The following is a 20196-nucleotide window of genomic DNA, read 5'->3' on the forward strand; positions in this document are numbered from 1 at the left end:
AAGAATGATCGTGTCAAATATCTTAATGACAAAATCGAAAGTTTTAATTAATCAAAAGTGTTGTTTTCTGTATATAAGTATAAGGAACTACAAGGTAAAATTCAGTCTACCCATATTTTGCCGGTTTCTAAATATGTTGTATCACACCTAACAACTAACTACATGCAACCTATGTAATAAAATATCCCCGCGGAATTTCACAATTTCAAACTCAAAATTATGGGACAAAAAATGGCAAATTTTGCCATAAATTATGCTGATTTGGAAATAGGCACAAAGTTGGGAAAACAAAATTACAATAAAAAATTGCTGTCAATGAAATTGTAAGAAAAATCAAAGCTTTCAGGGTTGCATGGCTCAAACTTCTCCTTCATCACTGCGGGGAAAGCAAATTTCACAAAAAAAAAAGAATCAAAGAATTTGTCAAAAATTTGCAAAACGTGCAGTATTGCGGTTGCAATGCAAATCAGAAAATTTTCCCGAATTTTGCGGCCACATTGCGGCTGCAAAAAGTGCAAAAAACAGTGGGGCCAGATATTAGAGGCTGTCTCAAAACTACACTGACTACACAGTCTTATCTGCCAAAGAAGATAAATATGAAACAAAGCAAAACAATTCAAACAAATAGCAACTTTCAAGAAGACTTTTATTCTTTAAAGGCAATTGACTGATGAAAATGTCATTTATTATTTTAAATCTATTTTTTTCCTAATGAAGTGTTACTTAAAAATAATAAGTATAAATTAGCACATCTTCCGCTCACACCATGCATCCAACACAGAAAATTACACTCACCCACAACAAACTTAAAATGATAAAATCCTCAATCGTAGAAAGTTTTTAAAAAGTTTTTTTTTTATAACCCCAAATCTGAATAGAAATTCGAAACTCTATTTAAAAAGAAGATTAAATTTAAAAGAAAAAGAAATGAAAAATGATTTTTTTTTAAAAAGCATGCCAATGTAAAGCAATGATAATAATTATGTAATGAACTGTCAGCCATCTCTCACATTCAAACGATAAGAACCAGACAGACCCTTGTCACACTCTCTATGAATAAGGCACGAGATTTGTACAGTATGTATATTAAAATAATATATCAAAATGTTTTATTATATCATAGTATTATTATTATAATTATTATTCATGTAGATGTCAAACAAATTCATCAACCTTACAGGATATCCCGTGTTGTGAGCAGTAAATTCGCGTCAGACTATAATTTTCATGTGTTTTCATTTCATAATAATATTTCTATAATCTTTCAATAAAAACTTTTCCCCCCGCTCTTTCAACCTGCTGCAGAATTCAAATGGAATTGCAATGTATATCTTATCAAATGCTGTTTTTCCTTGTTACCATGGGATTAAGCGAAAATAATCATTTACAATTATCCCATTTACTCTATTTTGTTGTAAATTGAAAAAAAAAACAACAAAAAATAGAAGGAAAATTATAAAATGTGCAAACAGACAAGCACAAATTTACTGGCAGCTGAATTCTAATATTCAGGAAATTGGAGAAATGATCTCGTGACACTTTGGATGGCTGAAGTTTTGATTATAACTTTAGCAAAGAAATGCAAATAGAAAGAAGGGGAAAAAAAAGAGAATGAAATGCCATTTATATAGTATCAGTAGATGGTTGTAATGATGGTCAATGAACAGCTGTCACGTGGTATTGTCATTATCATTGGTATTGAATTCAACAATCACAGGTTATATTATGTATAGACTTGTTTTGATGGAATAAACTGATTCTCATTATATCATTCATGTTAAATTTTGAGCTGCTCTGATTGATGTCAATCCCGATGCATCACTCGTATCATCGTACTCGTAGCTTTTTAGTCATTAAATACTTCTTTTGTGATGAAATATGTAACAAATAGTTTGACAACGTTGTCTTCATCTATTTCATTAGTGATTTGTTAAAAAAAAATAATGTTCTTAAAACCCTTTTGAACATTGAGATCTTATATATTTATTAGCTTAGCATTAAAATTCAACGCATTTCTCTTCATAAGGGCATCGGTGGCATATCACATTTATGTTCACAGACATCTCGTCATCCATCTTATTCATATTCTTTGATTTCTTACTGTCAGCTCCTGATCAGAATGTTTTACTGACCAAGGGCATGAGATGGTTACACAGCAGCTATATATATATATATGAAAATATACAATATGGCTGCGTTAGCTAAAGATTTATTATTCATAAAATGGTAGGAAATCCTCTCAAATGACTCGATGGTATTGAGAAAACAGTTATTGAGCATTGTAAAGATAATTAATTTTACTGATACCAAGCATTTCATTTGACAACAGAAACATAAATCCATAGGCATCAAACTAAAAATCATCTACAACTTTTGTTCATAACTGAAAGAGAATAATAAGCATATACAATATGTACCTTACAATTTCATTTCAGGTTGGAAATATAATTAAACTTTAATTTTGTAAACTTTGCCATTCGCTGTAATATGATATGGGGGAAAGGGGATTTTTCAATGTCCGGGAATTAAAATAAGACTCAAATGTCTTCTTATCAAATATCAAATGTTACGGCACTGATCTACTTTTCATATTTCGTGTCAAATCAAATAAATGATAAAAGATTGTAAATAACAATCTTCAAATAGATAGCACCAGTTGTAGGAAGCATCATGTTTTATTTGATCTAACAAACGGTTATAAAATACATATACATCCATGTCAGAAGGCAGGTATACTTCACTGAGATTAATGTATTCAACATTAAAATGAAATTGTTCACAAATAAACATGGTTTTTATTATGAAAATACATTGTTTTTAATGAGTAAAGACATAACAAAAAGAAAAACAAAAATAAAAATAAAATAATAGAATTTTTTAAATTTTATTTAATTATTAATTACGTAATATGAAAAAAATTTAAAATAAATGGATAATAAACCGGACTGGACAACATATAATGAGAATAAGAATAATCATAATATTATAATCGTAATGACAAGGACTTTTTTAAACAAAGCTAGTACTATAAATGACAATGATGAACGACAACTCTCTCACACATTTTTAATACAAACACTGCATCTACTGACACGGGATCTCAGGTTGCCTGCCTTCAGTGTCTGGCTTAGTGGCTGGGCAAATTGTTCATCTGCCTCTATGGTGGACAGCCAGAAACTGTATTTATTAGCAAAATAATGGCAGGTGCCTCTTGCCCCGTTACACTCTATGAATGGAGTAGCCCTGAAATCCTCCAGACAAGATCCGGGGCTGGATAGAGACTGGCCGCCACCACCAGGGCCTGCTGCTGTGTGCTGTTGAGGAAATAAAATGTGTAAATTATCCCATTGATAGATTTATTTCTTCATCTTTTTATACTCTGAATCAAAAATACTCTATTGTACAACTGAAACGTGAGCTGCAAGTGCAAGCATTAGAAAAATTTACCAATGGTTCTCTGTCTCTCTCTCTCTATCTTTTTAATAAGAGAGATAACAAACAAACAAAATTAAAAAAACCAAACCCAGTTTTTTTCCCAATTGGGAACAGATGTAGATTCCAAGAGCACATTATCAGTGTACTTAGTTCTGAGATTACCTAAATGTTTCACCTAGACACTAGCAAAAGATCCCACTAAGAGGAATACACTCAAATGTTTACAAATCATTATATTAAAAATAACAGCACAAACAAAGAGATGATTCACAAGGAAAAAACTATAACTATACATTCCACTGTTTCCCGCCTAGCCAGGGTCAGGACAAAACAATCTCATTCCAAAACAAAGACAGAAAGCAATTGCAAAATAGACACAGGGGATAGAAGAAACAGCAAGTATCTCCATGTGGGGATGTCAGGAACCCCAAGAAGATAATATTATTATGTGCACATGCAAAATGCCTTTTTAAGGGAATTTAAAAAATAAAAATAAAAATGGAGCTTTTAAATAGTGCAATGTCCACTAAATATGCTCAAAGCACTTAACAAGGGGTCCCTTGCCAACAGCAACATTTAACATGAAGGATGGGAAATCACGCCTGTTATGCGATATTACAATATTTTTTTCCGGACAGAGACAATGCTGTTAACGGCCAGGTACTCATTTTCCACCTGAGTACGGTGAGAGTATGTGAGTAAAGATTCTTCTCCAATGACTAGACTATGCGCCGAGCGAGGCTCGAACCCAGGACCTTCCGATCCGAAAGCGAGTGTCATTCTACTACCACATAGCCACACAATATCAAGTTCACTGACACAAACCGTTGAGACCTCATGTGTCGTGTTGTAAGTCCAAGACCATACTTCACCACAGTGACACACTTAAGTATTAATGTAAATGTTGCTGCTCGAAGCTCGAAGAAATAAACAACAATGTGAAATTGAATGTAAGCTTCAATTTAATATACGGATAAAATGGACCTTTCTATTTCTTGGCCATCAATGTTTTTGTTTATTCATCTTAACAATGCCACTACCACATTATCTCACTCGTCTGTAGTGTTTCATTCATCCTGTTTTGTTGATAAAGGTGAAACCCAAAACGTCCAGTTTCATTCATCCTGTTTTGTTGATAAAGGGAAAACCTGAAACATCCATTTTATCTTTTTGTATATTAAATTGAAGCTTACATTCAATTTCACATTGTTATTTTTATCACTTAAGTATAATAAAGCTTGTAGCTCACCATGGCAAATGAGTATCCAATCCAGAGAGTACTCCATCCATTAGGGCAGACGGGGATCAGCATAGTCTGGCTGTGGACAGCGATAACGTTTGATGGGACATCACAAACCACACAGCGACTGATATATTCACGAATATCGTTTTGGCCCACGGGCATCATGGGAATAGGGGCGTTGGTGGAAAGCCAGTAAGAGCGGTCGTTGCGGGAAGCATAGTTGCAAACATTGTTCATGTTACAAAACAGGAAGGGCATGGTGCTAAATCGCTGCATACAGGAACCTGCCCAGCCTGAAAGAAAAAAACATCAAGATAAGAAAAAGACAATGGTAGTTGTCTATCAAGACAAAGTAACAAAATGATTATAGTCTAAATAAATTGTACATTTGTTTTAATTCGGATACAAAGATTTTAAACAAAAGGTTTGATATAAAAAGTGCCATGAAAAACTATTGTTAAATTCAACTGCTTGAGCTAAGGGGCAAACAAACAGCCAAAATAGACGAGTTAAGGGATAACCAACAAATTACCTCTCTTACTCTGGACAATGATTTGAAACAACTCAATGAAAAAACCTGATTAACATACCGACAAGGGAGACAATTGGAGATCTTCACCGCAAAAATTTGAGGAATGGAATGGTCAAAGCTGGGAAGTCAGATGACATCAAAAATGGAAGGCTTCATAAGAAGTCATACTAAGAATATTAATGGAAAAAAGGATAGTTACATAGCTTCTCATAGCAGCATGAATATAATAACTGGACCACCTACCCAAATCTTGATGATGTGATTTCTCATTGCCTTCAATGTACAAAAGACTGTATCCCTCCCAGAGCTTGGTTTGTCCTAGTTCACATGAAGGTATATCCCGTGATTGGGAGTGACGTACTAGGAGGTATCCACTGGGTGGAGTACTGCCTGGGGCACCGGGCTGGCCTGGGCGTCCAATAGCACCTTCTTGACCTGAAATTGGAGGTTTGGAACGGTTATTGTTTTATGCAGAGAAAAAAAAACAAAGACAAAAAAAATTTAGCTTTTATATAGCGCAATATCCAAAGCTGCCAACCCACCAAGCTTATTAAGAGGGAGTTTTGGTCAGAAAATCAGGGAGATTCAGAAAAAAACAGGGAGATACATAAATGTGTAAATCTCAATCTGAATAATTTAATTACAATTGATATCAGCCATGTAGAGCTATTTAATTTCACTAAAAAGAACGGATTCGGTATCGGCCTTTCCGATTATAAATCTATCATCACAATACCAAACGACTTGAACTCACTTCTGTTTACGAAATAGAGGACCAGAATTTCACGTACGTTACCGAAAGAACCGAAACGACCCGCATGGTAGGCTAACATGGGTTCTGAGCCTGGGCCTACAGTCAGGCTACTGCACGATAATGCGGGAGATCGGTGTGACGGGTGGGAGCGCGGGAGACGAACTAAAAATGCGGGAGTCTCCCGCAATTTCCAGTAGGATTGGCAGCAATGAATATCCACTAAATGTGCTCAAAGCGCTTTACAAAGGGTCCCTGACCAACAGCAACATGTAATATGTTAAACGAGACATGACGCCTCTTGGCGATATTACAAATTTTCCAACAGAGACAACGCTGTTGACGGCCAGGTACTCATTTTACACTTGAGTACAGAGAGAGTATGTGAGTAAAGAGTCTTTTCAAAGGACTCAACTATGCGTCGAGCCAGGCTCGAACCCAGGACTGTCCGATCCGAAAGTGAGTGTCATACCACTAGACCACATAGCCGCACATTGTTATTGTCATGCGCTCCATGAATAGCCGGAAGGCTCTCGATATAAAATGACAACACTGAAGTCTCACTGGAGGTTAGCACATTAGAGGGCTTTTTTCTGAAAGCTTTTCCTTTTATATCCAATACCTAAGGGAAACAACTATTGTTACTATAAATAACAAGGGCAATGTACTAACAATATAGTAACAAATATAATTAACATATGAGAATAGGGTCTTTAACGGGGAGTAATAATTCAAATTCATAATAAACTAAGTCAATAAAAATGTGATATGATTATCTTCCTTTGATCGTTCACACAAAAATTCTATAAATTATTGTTATTTTATTATTATCATTACAAGAAATGCCTGATTACCGGTCAAGCACAAAATAATAATAATAATAATAATAATAATAATAATAATAATAATAATAATAATAATAATAAATAATAATAATAATAATAAATAATAATATTAATAATAATAATAATAATAGTAATATAATAATAATAATAATAATCATATAATAATAATAATAATAATAATAATAATAATAATAATAATAATAATAATAATAATAATAATAATAATATAATAATAATAATAATAATAATAATAATAATAATAATAATAATAATAAATAATAATAATAATAATAATAGTAATAATAATAATAATAATAATAATAATAATAATAATAATAATTATAATCATTAAAATTATTATTTTACTATTATTATCATCATTATTATCAAAAGAAATGTCCAATTACCAAACAGTCAAGGATAAATTTAGGCACCCTAACAATTGCCAATCCAACTTATGTTTCGTTTGTTTTCCTACTAGAATTGTTAACAAAAAAAAAAGGGGCTCAGCACTTGCCTTTTCTGTTTCATTATTTGGCAATGAAAATTTTTAAAAATCCAAAATGCCATTTCAATACTGCAAATTATGCCCACATACCTTTCAAAAGATGTGTAACAATTTCAAATTTGTTAGAATTTTCCCATGTGGTGCAAAATATCCTTTAACTCACTCAACCCTAACACTGACTATATCCGTAGTTTACCTGGGGTTACTTTTACCCCATGCCTATTTATTACAGTTTTCGGAGACAAATTATAGGCGTAGTATCAAAGCTAATGTTCTTAATTTTGACATGTTAATGGTAGTTGAATAAAACTACCTTTGCACATGCTCATTTTTAATACATTTTTTTCAAATTTTGAAAAGTATAAAAAATCTCTAGGATTGAGTGAGTTAAGCATTGATTTGAGGTCGCGTGATTTTAGCTCCATTAGTATAAAGATTATTATCATCATTAACCATTTTTCTTTAACTCTAAATGGTAAAAGTGAATATTCAATGCGTGTATTACCTGGCAATCCATCGATACCAGGCAGACCAGCCAGTCCGGGTTCTCCATCAAAACCAGGTGGTCCATCTGGTCCAGGCAAACCACGGTCTCCCTTTAATCCATCTTGGCCGGGCAAACCTGACAATAAAGTAAAAGTTACTGGTTAAGGGGCGGTTTGGGTCTAAATATTAAGAAAATTCGTCGAAAAATGGATTTTGAGATTTTGGTGGAAAATGATATTTTATTATCGTAGAAATAATATAATTGAAGTCCCAATTCTTAAAGTAGACTATAAAGGCACAAAAAACAATCTCAAACATGGTACAGGTAGTAAGAAAAGTGTGAAAAACGGGAAGCCATTTTGCTATTTCTCAATATGTCATTTTTCTTAGGGTATGGGAAACTGTGTCAAACGTTTCTCAGAATCTATTCAATGGAATTGTCTGAAAATGTCCACAGTAATCACAGAGATAATGTATTATGTCACATCAGAGATATTTTTTTGATAAGATATGTGAATTTTGAATTATAATCCTAATTCTGAATTTTTAAGGTCAATTTTGTCATAACATTTTGATTCTCGACTTTGTAATGTTCTAATAAAAATTCCATAAGCTAAAGCCGTAAAATCTCTCTGTAGTGACACACTATGGTACAATGTTGACAAGAGGGAAGAATATGGAGGTCATTCCTTCATTAGTTTTTGTGGAACGTTTGCCACAAGATTGTTATATTTTTTTATGTCAGACCCCCAAATTAGGTCGCAAAATGGGTATCAACACAGATAATTAAAATTTTTCACCATAAATGTTGTTTTTTTAACCTATATTGACGATACAGAATGATGAAAACCGCCTATTATAGGTAATTAATTTTTTTTTAGAAAAGACCCAAACCGCCCCTTAATCAACACATTGGCTACTTTATCCCATTTAGCTTTCTGAATAAATAGAAAATCTTCTATATCTAGTTTTTAAAAAAACATGATATGGTTCTAATCTTATTATGACTGGAGCAATGCCATGAAATCGAAATGTCAATTACATATATAATAACACTTTCCTTGGTTCAACGCAATGATGGGGAATAATAAAAATTACAAAGTTTTGCTGAATCGGTGGTTGTATTGTTTAAAGACACTGAATGTATCTCTGTTTTGGTTAAATACCTTTAAAGAGGTTCAAAGAGAGGAATTTTTCCAATAAATGACCAAAATTTAAACCTGTCATTTCATGGGATCGTTTAAATACTATGTTCCTAATTTTGATTGATTTTAATGAAATATCCTAAATCTGATTAAAGTATACAAAAAACATTAGTCAAATGACTGTATGAAAGTGAAAGGAGAAGAGGAGGAGGAGGAGGAAGAGAAGAAGAGGAGGAACAAGAAGAAGAAAAAGAAAAGAAGAAGGAAGAGGAGGAGGAGAAGGAGGAGGAGGAGGAGAAGAAGAAGAAGAAGAAGAAGAAGAAGAAGAAGAAGAAGAAGAAGAAGAAGAAGAAGAAGAAGAAGAAGAAGAAGAAGAAGAAGAAGAAGAAGAAGAAGAAGAAGAAGAAGAAGAAGAGGAGGAAAGGAGATGGAGACAAATATATTACCAGGGAGTCCTGCTTCTCCCTTTGGTCCTGGGAATCCATCATTTCCATCCCTTCCACGGTCTCCCTTATCTCCTTTCTCGCCAGGAGGAATATCAAAGAGGTTACATATACCAGGGGGACCAGGATCACCCACGTCTCCCTTGCGACCAGGCTCACCTAGAGTAGGAATAAGTCAAAACATCAGCAATGATAATCACAGTGTATTGTAGTGGTTTCAACCTAAGTAGTAGGTGGTTGTGAAACAACAAAAAAAAAGCAGGCAGAAAGTTGGAATGCTTCTTGGTGCATTAGTAGTAAATAGCAGCAGCTTATATGGCTATATGTGACCCATCGTCTCAAAACGGTATTATGTCGGAACGAACCAGATGCTTTAAAGTCGAATTTAAAGTTAAACTGGTCAAGAATATAAATTGTTGGCATTAGCAGCCTAAAATATGGTATCCATTCTCCTTAATAAAACATACAGACTCAACACAAGTCTGATATTTCTGGTTATAAATTCAATTTTCAACATTTTAACGAACCCGACTTAATGCCGTTTTGAGACGAAGGGTCACATATCTTCATGAAAGGAATTCCCCAACAAGTCTTTCAATCCATCACCGCAACTGAAGACAGCCTCAAAACTTCCCACCAATCTCATCACAAGGCAGTGCAGGATTATGTGGTCTTCAGTCTCTGGCATTCCCTGACAATGGAGACAGTCTGCCGACTCCCTCAAACCCCCATCGATGCATGTTTGCAGCAGTCCTGCCATAGCCTGTCAGTACTCAGTTGGATGTGACCCACTGTTTTCGATTGCCATTTCTGAATCCTGGCATTAGTTGCATAGTCTTTGATAACCTCACCTCCCTTGGGCATGGTATTTCTCGGCTATGCGGTCTTGTGGTATGACACTCTCTTTTGGATCGGAAGGTCCTTGGTTTGAGCCTCACTTGGGCACATAGTTGAGTACTTGGAGAAGGCTCTTTACTCACATTCTCTCATCGTACTCAGGTGTAAAATGAGTACCTGGCCGTTAACAGCGTTGTATCTGTCCGGAAAAAAAATTGTAATAAAATACGTGATGTGCTGTCCTACATGTTAAATGTTGCTGTTGGCCAGGGACCCCTTGTAAAGCGCTTTTGTCATTAATACGAAATGAGCATAACATGCCATGTTCAACAGAAAAAGTGTCAAACTTTATCACGAATAATGATAGCCGATTATACTGAGTAAAAGAATTTGAATTATGTTTCCCTCTTGTGTACTTGGTGAAAAATAGCAGGTTACAAAACTGACTAAGAAGTGGAAGGATATTACAGGGATGTTTTAAGTAGTAAAAATGATAATAGCAGGTGTATCAATGGCAAGGATGGGCAGGAATGGTGAGAGCAAGCATCCCTGCTTGACACCAGTCTTAAATAGGAAATTTATGCTCGACCCTAATATATTTTTTATCCTTGCAGAAAAAGGAAATGTCCTCATTTGAATTTAAAATAAAATTACATACGACTCATTCTCAAAAGGTGCGCACTGTGGGAGTGGCACAAGAGAAGTCCTCCTTTGATAAAATCTGACATTTAAAAAAAATGAAACTCGTAATGAAGTGAAGTAAATAGTCCAAGGGAATAATGGGAATAATATCTCTTTTCTACCTATTTGTCTTCTCAGCAAATAAATAAATTATGTATTAAAATATCAGATTTTTTTTTTAGTCACGTTTTTGTCACAGTTTGAACTAGGCGACATTTTAGATTCTATTTTCGCATCAACCCCAGAAACACTGGCAAATCACTGCATATTGGGAGCGATGAAGAGATAAATGACTAGCTTTTGTTGACTTCTTGTTTCAAGAAATCAGTCAAACACCATAATATACACGAATACTTTACCTGGGTAACCTCTATCTCCTACCCCTCCAGAGAAACCTGGTTCTCCTTTCATACCAACGATTCCATCCAAACCAGGCAAACCGGGTTCTCCATCGTATCCAGGAAGTCCTCTATCTCCTTTGGGTCCAATGAGACCTGGTTATGATGCAAGAGAGGGATTGAAGAGTAGAATTATTATTGAATAAACAAAAGTGGTTCTTCAGAGCTCACTAAAGCCAGAGTTTCTGTAGTGTAAAAGAACAGCAGCAATTGCTTACTACTCTTTGGATAGCATGACAGACTATTGCGAGGTACAGTCCACAAAATTCATCCAGCAACTCAATTATTGTATCCAAAGGAAACTATGTATAATGCCTCTTCTAAAAGCATACCAGTTAAGCTGTACAGTCATCCACTCAAACTGTCTGACATTTATAATAGTCCAAAATCATACCGCAAAACCACAATGAGACATAATATTAACTCACTCAATCCTGGAGATAATATTTTCTACTTTTCAAAATGGGAAAAAATGTATTAAAAATGAGCATGTGCATAGAGTTTTATTCAACTTCAATTATTTATATGTAAAAACTAAAATCATTAACTTTGATACTACGCCTATAATTTGTCTCAGAAAAATGTAATAAATAGGCATGGGGTAAAAGTAACCAAGGTAAACTACGGATATAGTCGGTGTTAGGGTTGAGTGAGTTAAAAAACGTATTGATGATAAAATGTTGGTGATGAAAATAGCATTTTGGAGATTAAAACAGTAAATTTTATAATTACGGTATACGAAAAGAAATGCCCATGATGATAAAATATTCAAGTCTTCCTTCTCACTCACTCCCACTACCCTGTCCAATGTGGGTAGCTGGGTCTAACTCACGTATGATAAATTATTGTAGATAATGCCATTCAAAGTGGTGATTATCACTCAAAGATAATTTCCCTTCCATTCCCCCTTCCCAAAATATTTTTAAAAAGTTAAGATAGCATGACTGCAATGAAAAGGAAATCATATGAGATATGGCAAAAATCCAAAGAAGTTTTGAAATTGAATTTCTTCTTCTTTCAGCTTATCCCGCAGTTTGCAGGGTTGCCGTAATGAATGCCACATCTCCATACATCTCGGTTCAGCGCATCATCTTCCTCTAGGCCCAGTTCTTTCATATCATCCTTTACCTTATCCCACCATCTAGTCTTTGGGCGTCCCTTTTTCCTCTTTCTCGCTATTTGTAAGTCCAATACTTTCCTTCCCAAGTACTCCCGTCTCTTTCCATGTATGGCTGTGTCTGTATTTGTAAATATGTTGATTTTCATACCATGAACCAAACTGAGCATTGTTTACTTCACATGAATTGCCTTTAATTTGGACAATAAAGATTATTATTATTATGTCCGAACCATTTCAATCTATCTTCTCTCATCTTTATTGAGATTTAATCACGGCTGCAAATGTTTCAAACTATTCAGCTGTGACTGATGGAAATCTATCTCACCTTGTGGTCCGTCTAATCCAGGCAGTCCAGGTTGGCCATCCAAGCCAGGCAACCCGTCCATTCCTCTGTCTCCCTTCACTCCGTTGAATCCAGGCAGACCAGATTCTCCTTTTTGTCCAGGGCTTCCATCAAATCCTGCAACGGAGCACAATTTGTATTCAAGAAATAGATTAAATAAATTATAATATGAATATGTTAATATCTATTTTTACATTTCCAAAGGTTCACCATGCTCAATGCGTCATTTATCAGGCTTGCAACCTTTGCTAAAGTATGAAGGCATGAACATTTTTCTCGTAAAGAACATATTATAAGGTTCGTTTGTTTATTTTTGTTTTTAAGGGTTTTATGGCGCTTGTAACACATTTAGGTCATATCAGCGGCAGGAAAAAGAAAGAAAATGGAATAGTCAAATTCTAGAATTACAATTAAAGCACCCAAGAAAAAGTAAGACAAAAGGGAACTGGGAACAAATAGGGATCAGATGTAGATTCCAAGAGCATACCATCGATGTACTTAGTTTGAGATCACCTATAAGTCTCATCCGGACACAAGCACAAGATCCAACAAGGAGGAATACACTCAAATGCCTACATTCAAAATAACAAATATAATACATAACAGAGAGATGATTTACAAGGGAAAAAAATATCATCTCCCAAAACTATAACTATGCTTTTAACTGTTTCCCTCCCAGCCAAAGACTCCGGCCAGGGCCAGGACAAAACCAAGTAATTTCATTCCAAGACAAAATCAGAAAGCAAATTGGAAAACAGCTACAAGGGGATAGAAGACAAAGTAAGTGCCACCCGACTGTTGCCTCTAAACAACCAATACTTTCATCTTTAAACAAATCAACTCCCAAATACCAAACAAGATAAGTCGGAAAATTGCAAAAACCTGGATTTCTTCCCCCCCCCCCCCCCCCCCCCCCCCCCCCCCCAAATTCAATCCTCATATGAGCCAAATTAAACCTAGTTGATTGATTACTCGAATAATTTCACTGTTCACTTTCTTTCAAAGAGCATTGCCATATTCAGTGAAATAATTCATAGGGAAGTGAACTTATTTGCAGGTATGATAACCCAAACTGTTAAGAGCTCAAGGAAAAAAAAAAATCTCCATAACATCCAATGTTAAATCAAGCCAATAATTGTATAGGGTTTTCAGATCTGCAAATATGTGCACATAGGTGTTAGTACATAAGGTGGCTACTGCCAAAGCAGTGTGGTGCATGCAATTCAACGACATATCAAAGCGTATAACAGTCAATTTAAAAAAGAAAGAAAGAAAGAAGAAAAAAAAAGGAAGAGAGAGAGAGTGAGAGAGAGAGAGAGAGGGAGGGAGAGAGAGAGAGAGAGAGAGAGAGAGAGAGAGAGAGAGAGAGAGAGAGAGAGAGAGAGAGAAGAGAGAGAAGAGAGAGAGAGAGAGAGAGAGAGAGAGAGAGAGAGAAGAGAGAGAGAGAGAGAGAGAGAGAGAGAGAGAGAGAGAGAGAGAGAGAGAGAGAGAGAGAGAGAGAAAAGAGCTCACCATTTCTCCCAGGAAGTCCAGGATCTCCCTTCATTCCCCTTTCTCCAGGCTGACCAATATTTCCTGGCTCTCCCTTGGCACCATTTGTTCCATCAAGACCAGGCATACCTAAAGACATGGACGACATTGGACAATGAGGCTTATAGGTGTTCAAAAAAATGTGACCGAAAGACTCAACTGGTTTTAAGTCCGTGTGATGCAGATGTAAAAAAAAACTGATTTTAAAGTTAAAATGACGAGAAATTTGAAAGTTTAGTTTTTGCCATTTATAGAAGCTATAGATAGTTCGAAGTTGACATCACTCAGGTCTTTGTTATTGTTTTTTGCCATCCGCATTCATGAATAATTCTCACTAAACTGTATTAACCAGACTATAAACGTGTATGGTCACACACAGTTTTGTGTGTTGGTCCGTTATACTTCCAGATGGCAATGTTATGAGCTTCTAAGCCAAGCGCATACTATCTATATCTATTGCTCACAATAAAACACAATGTAAATGTGAGCCAAATTTCATAGTTTGTTTTTCTTTTCAAATATGTGAAATAAGAACGAACAAACCAAAAAAATTGGAGCTTTTATAATAGCGTAATATCCACTTAACATGATCAAAGAGCTTTATAAAGGGGCCCTGACCAACAGCGACATGTAACATATAGAACAAGACATGACACCTGTTAAGTAATAATACAATTTTTTTTTCGACAGAGACAACGCTGTTAATGGCCAGGTACTCATTTTACATCTGAGTACGGTGAGAGAATGTGAGTAAAAAGCCTTTTCCAAGGACTCAACTATGCAACGAGCGAACCTCAAACCCAGGACCTTCCGATCCGAAAGCGAGTGTCATACCACAAGACCACATAGCCAAACATAAGATCCTGAATAGTACGTTTTGAGTTCAGTTTTCTAAGCTAAATTAAAAAAACAAAACAAAACAAAAAACAACCAACAAATGAGAAAAAGAAACCCCCCAACAATATGATAAATGCCTTGCGAATATAAAAAGATTGACCTTTTATACTCAGGGTTAGATTAAACTTCAACGTGGCACCATAATTCTCCATCTTCGTCTTGAAAGCAGTGAGCAAGCGTCCATCGGAATGGATGGATTTGAACAATTTCACCAAGACAGCAGTAAAAGTATTTAAGCTGTTATCTTGATGTGTTTTGATTAAAACGGAGCCCCTTTAGGGTTATTTTATGTATAATGCATTTGGTGTTGTGCTGTCCCTTTTTTATATAAGAGTTACTTGCCTCTGATAGTTTTTTTTAATTTAAGAATAATACTTGCAAAAATAGGAAAGTTCATCATGGATAAATTTCTCCAAACCAAATAAATTTTACAGACTGCGTCCTGAATAAAAGATAAAGGGACAATTTTCAAATATCTAGAATTGTAGAGTTGCCATAGGCCTGTAAACGGTTGGTGAAAAAAATGTCGGAACTTTTTGAAAACGCGGAAATAGACCAACAGGACAAAAATATGGATTAATTAATAAACGCAACACAGATATGACATGTCAATTGACTAGTCAATCCTGTCACTTTCCCCAATTCATTTATAATGAGTTTCTTTTTTTTTGGATTATTTTATGGTACCAAAAAAAAATCCCAATTATTTGAGATGGTAAAAAAATGGAAAAATAGAAGGAACTTTTGTTTGTCTTTTCCTATGGCAAGGTTATTCTCTTAATTGCTCATTAGGATAAAGAAATTTATTTTATGGATTATCTTTATTCCTCCATGGAGTACCTAAGAAGTAGCAATGTGAAGCCCATACTTTTTCAATTAAAAAATAAATATATTAAAAAAAAATTCTTTCCCCCCCAAACTTACCAGGATCTCCCTTAGCTCCCGGGAGACCATTACGTCCAGGTGCTCCATCTCTACCAGGCTCTCCATCAAGACCAACAGTTGATTGTCCAGGGGGACCATCAAGACCAGGATCACCAGGGAGACCTGCATGAAAAAAATAAAAGAAACGATTGGTTACTGTTAAAGCTTAATTGGTTTCTTTACTTTTTAACGTTTGTATTGAATTGGATGACATAACTACATAGAAGAATACAGAATTTCCATATCTTGGAACAAATGTGTGCTGGTCTTGTTTTTGTTTTTAAGGGGGTTAATAGCGTTTGCAACATTTTTCAGTCATTTCAGCACCAGTAAAAAAGAAGAAGATAGGACGGTCAAAATATTCTTGATTTACCATTAAAAGTACATAAGAAAAAGTAAGAGACAGTGCTGATGGTGACAAAAAGGGAAAAAGGAGAAAAATTATGAATGGTTTTCTTTACGCCACATTTTTACTTCACTAACCCCCACTTTTAGAGCCATTGAGATGATTAACTACCCTAGCTATCTTCTGGATAGTGGGGAAGCTGCACCAGTTTGTTCCACTCCACATCAAATCTCCCAAAGCCAGAAAATTTGATTGAGGAAAATGTCATTTTTTAAAGGAGGAAATTCCTCCTCTGACACAAAAATCGCGGATTTCCGCGGATCCGAGGAAAACCATCAGCACTGAAGAGAAAGGGAAGTAGTTCAAATAAGGAACAAAAGTGGATTCCATAAGCAGCTAATCAATGTGCTTAGTTTGAATCACCTTTAAAGTCACTACCAGACATAAGCAAAGGATTCATTCAAGAGGAATACACTCAGATGCTTACAAAACATTATATAAGAAAAAGAAAAAAAACCCACTTCACTCGAGATCAGTCAATCCTGGTCCCTTAGTGTGTGAAGTACAGAGCCATCAGGACCCTTTGTGTGTGAAGTACAGAGCCATCAGGACCCTTTGTGTGTGAAGTACAGAGCCATCAGGACCCTTTGTGTGTGAAGTACAGAGCCATCAGGACCCTTTGTGTGTGAAGTACAGAGCCATCAGGACCCTTTGTGTGTGAAGTACAGAACCATCAGGACCCTTTGTGTGTGAAGTACAGAACCATCAGGACCCTTTGTGTGTGAAGTACAGAACCATCAGGACCCTTTGTGTGTGAAGTACAGAACCATCAGGACCCTTTGTGTGTGAAGTACAGAACCATCAGGACACTTTGTGCGTGAAGTACAGAACCATCAGGACCCTTTGTATGTGAAGTACAGAGTCATCAGGACCCTTTGTGTGTGAAGTACAGAACCATCAGGACCCTTTGTGTGTGAAGTACAGAACCATCAGGACCCTTTGTGTGTGAAGTACAGAACCATCAGGACCCTTTGTGCGTGAAGTACAGAGCCATCAGGACCCTTTGTATGTGAAGTACAGAGTCATCAGGACCCTTTGTGTGTGAAGTACAGAACCATCAGGACCCTTTGTGTGTGAAGTACAGAACCATCAGGACCCTTTGTGTGTGAAGTACAGAACCATCAGGACCCTTTGTGTGTGAAGTACAGAACCATCAGGACCCTTTGTATGTGAAGTACAGAGCCATCAGGACCCTTTGTGTGTGAAGTACAGAACCATCAGGACCCTTTGTGTGTGAAGTACAGAACCATCAGGACCCTTTGTGTGTGAAGTACAGAACCATCAGGACCCTTTGTGTGAAGTACAGAACCATCAGGACCCTTTGTGTGTGAAGTACAGAGTCATCAGGACCCTTTGTGTGTGAAGTACAGAGCCATCAGAACCCCCCATATCCTAAGTGATCTATGTCTAATTTATTGTTCTTATTTATTGGTAAGGGGAGGGGGGGGGGGGAACAACCAAACATCTGATTCATTTGTTTTTGTCTATTCATCTACAAAAACCGTATCATTGTAACTAGTGAGGTTTATGCTAGAATGTAAATGTAGGCATGGTGATATTATCCGGATTATCTATCTTGTCTTCGTATAACAAACATTAAAATGTTTCCCAAAGAGGGTTTTGAAGCCCATTAACCAGAGTTCATCTCTGTTTCTGTAGCATTAATCGCACAGTAGTAATTTGCTTGCTTTCCCGACCTGGGATAGGATACCAGTCTATTACAAAGTATTATTCACCAGATCTAACAGACCCAACAACTCGATCACTGCTGGGCTGACATAAAAAATATAAAATAAAAAATAAAATTCCCTTTATTCATCCCACAGGGGAAATTTGTCTCTAGGGTTTATTCCAAGGGAAAACTGGAATAACCCAGACATCAGCCATAGTGCAGCGCCGCAAATTGAGCTAGGGCGAGGTGATTTGCTGAGGCCACACAGCGCAGCGGCGGTGATCGAACTCGGTACCTTTCGGATTTGAAGCGAAGACCGTACCGCTGAGCCACACTGCCCCCCCTCCTCAGCATTGTTTTCTAATTTGGGGAAAGAAGAAATCACAAAGTTCTGGCTGTTAAGCAGAAATTTTGGTTCCCAATGAGTATATCTCATGCATGATGTTTTCCCTTTAAAATCACAAAGATCTGACTATTAAGCAGAAATTTTGGTTCCCAATGGGTATATCCCAACCATGATGTTGTCCCTTTGTTCAACAATGACAGAGAGAAAGAGATAGTAGTATCGTTCGGCTACACTTCTATGTTCAAGGTATCAATCCAGGTTTGGAAGTCATCATCACATTTGTTGATGGTTTCAAATCCCCCTTCCAGTTTTGTCTCTGGGCAATCTAGTACGAGGTGGTTTGCATCTTGTGGTGCTTGGTTGCACTTTGGGCATGTTGAAGAAAGAGATAATTTTGTAGGACTTTGAAAAGACATACCTCTGTCTCCTTTCACTCCGTCGAGTCCATTCAAACCATCACGTCCGGGAAGACCTTGGGCTCCAGCATCACCTGACAAATCATACAAAAATACAATTTATTCTTTTTTTTGGTATTTATTTATTATGCAAATTTATGCTATTTTCTCTACTGGAAGCAAATCTCACAAATCAAAAAATATAAAATTGTATCAAGTACTTCAAAGAACTGTATTTCCTACTCTCTGGATGTTAGGTATCATAAAACAGTTAAAATTGTTTTTGTTGTTAGCTGCGGAAGAGTCTTTAGTCCAAAATGTTCCTTGTTAGGAACTTTGTCCATCTTCATTGCTGTTAGTTATATTCATTTGTTTCTACAAGTTTTTACAAACTGCTGTACACTGTCAAGCAGAATAGGGTCTACACTCACACACACACACACACAAAAAAAACATAAAAAAATAAAATAAAAATAAATAAATAAATAAATAAATAAATAAATTAATTAATTAATTAAAAAAAAAATTAAAATAAAAAAAAAAAAATGGAGAAGAAGAATAATAAAACTCACCAGGAAGCCCACTGAGTCCAGGGCGTCCAGCCTCTCCCTTTGGTCCATCCAAACCTCTCAATCCGGGTAGTCCATCACGACCAGGATCTCCTTTGATTCCAGGCAATCCTGGGACACAAAAAAAGAAGGAAACACGACATTAGCCTCAATCATATCCATTCAGTGAGCATTAAATCTTTTGATTTGAAAAATATAACTCAGTCTTTATGGTAACATTGGACTAATATTTAATAAATACCTTTGAAAAATAAAATATAAAAATTTAAAACATTATTTTCTTAAAAATCAGTTTTTTTCATCTGATTTATGTGTGAGTCTGGGTGTGTGTGTATGTATGTGTGTGTGTGTGTGTGTGTGTGTGTAGAAGGATGAGAGAGGAGAGGGATGAGAGAGAGAGGAATGCGGTTTGTGTTGAGTGGAGGAAGAGAGAGAGAGAGAGTGAGATGTGTGTAGTAGTAGAGGAGAGAGAGAGAGAGGAGAGAGAGAGAGAGAGAGAGGAGAGATTGTGTTGTAGTAGGAGAGGAGAGAGGAAGAGAGAGAGAGAGAGAGGAGGGAGAGGAGAGAGAGAGAGAGAGAGAGAGAGAGGAGAGAGAGAGAGAGAAAAGAGAGAGTGAGAGAGGAGAGAGGAGGAGGAATGCTTTGTGTTTGTGTGTGAGTGGAGGAAGAGAGAGAGAGAGAGAGAGAGAG

At 36.1% G+C, this 20196-nt stretch overlaps 1 protein-coding gene across 1 annotated transcript in view; it reads right to left on the reverse strand.

Annotated features, from left to right (window-relative positions):
• Positions 1–627: 627 nt before the first annotated feature.
• LOC144981108 (uncharacterized) overlaps positions 628–20196 on the reverse strand; it is a 109976-nt gene continuing 90407 nt past the window's right edge. The window contains exons 32-42 of the mRNA XM_078929237.1: positions 19510–19617; positions 18961–19032; positions 16119–16241; positions 14280–14387; positions 12750–12884; positions 11266–11400; positions 9392–9547; positions 7820–7936; positions 5454–5645; positions 4685–4971; positions 628–3314 (exon numbers count right to left, since the gene is read on the reverse strand). Of these exons, the coding sequence (XP_078785363.1) occupies positions 3057–3314; positions 4685–4971; positions 5454–5645; positions 7820–7936; positions 9392–9547; positions 11266–11400; positions 12750–12884; positions 14280–14387; positions 16119–16241; positions 18961–19032; positions 19510–19617 (1691 nt within the window). The 3' untranslated portion in view covers positions 628–3056. The remainder of the gene's footprint in view (positions 3315–4684; positions 4972–5453; positions 5646–7819; positions 7937–9391; positions 9548–11265; positions 11401–12749; positions 12885–14279; positions 14388–16118; positions 16242–18960; positions 19033–19509; positions 19618–20196) is intronic.

Source organism: Berghia stephanieae, chromosome 10 (assembly GCF_034508935.2).
Source record: "Berghia stephanieae isolate SIO BIC M18660-M18661 chromosome 10, UCSD_Bste_1.3, whole genome shotgun sequence".
Taxonomy (NCBI): Eukaryota; Metazoa; Mollusca; class Gastropoda; order Nudibranchia; family Aeolidiidae; genus Berghia; species Berghia stephanieae.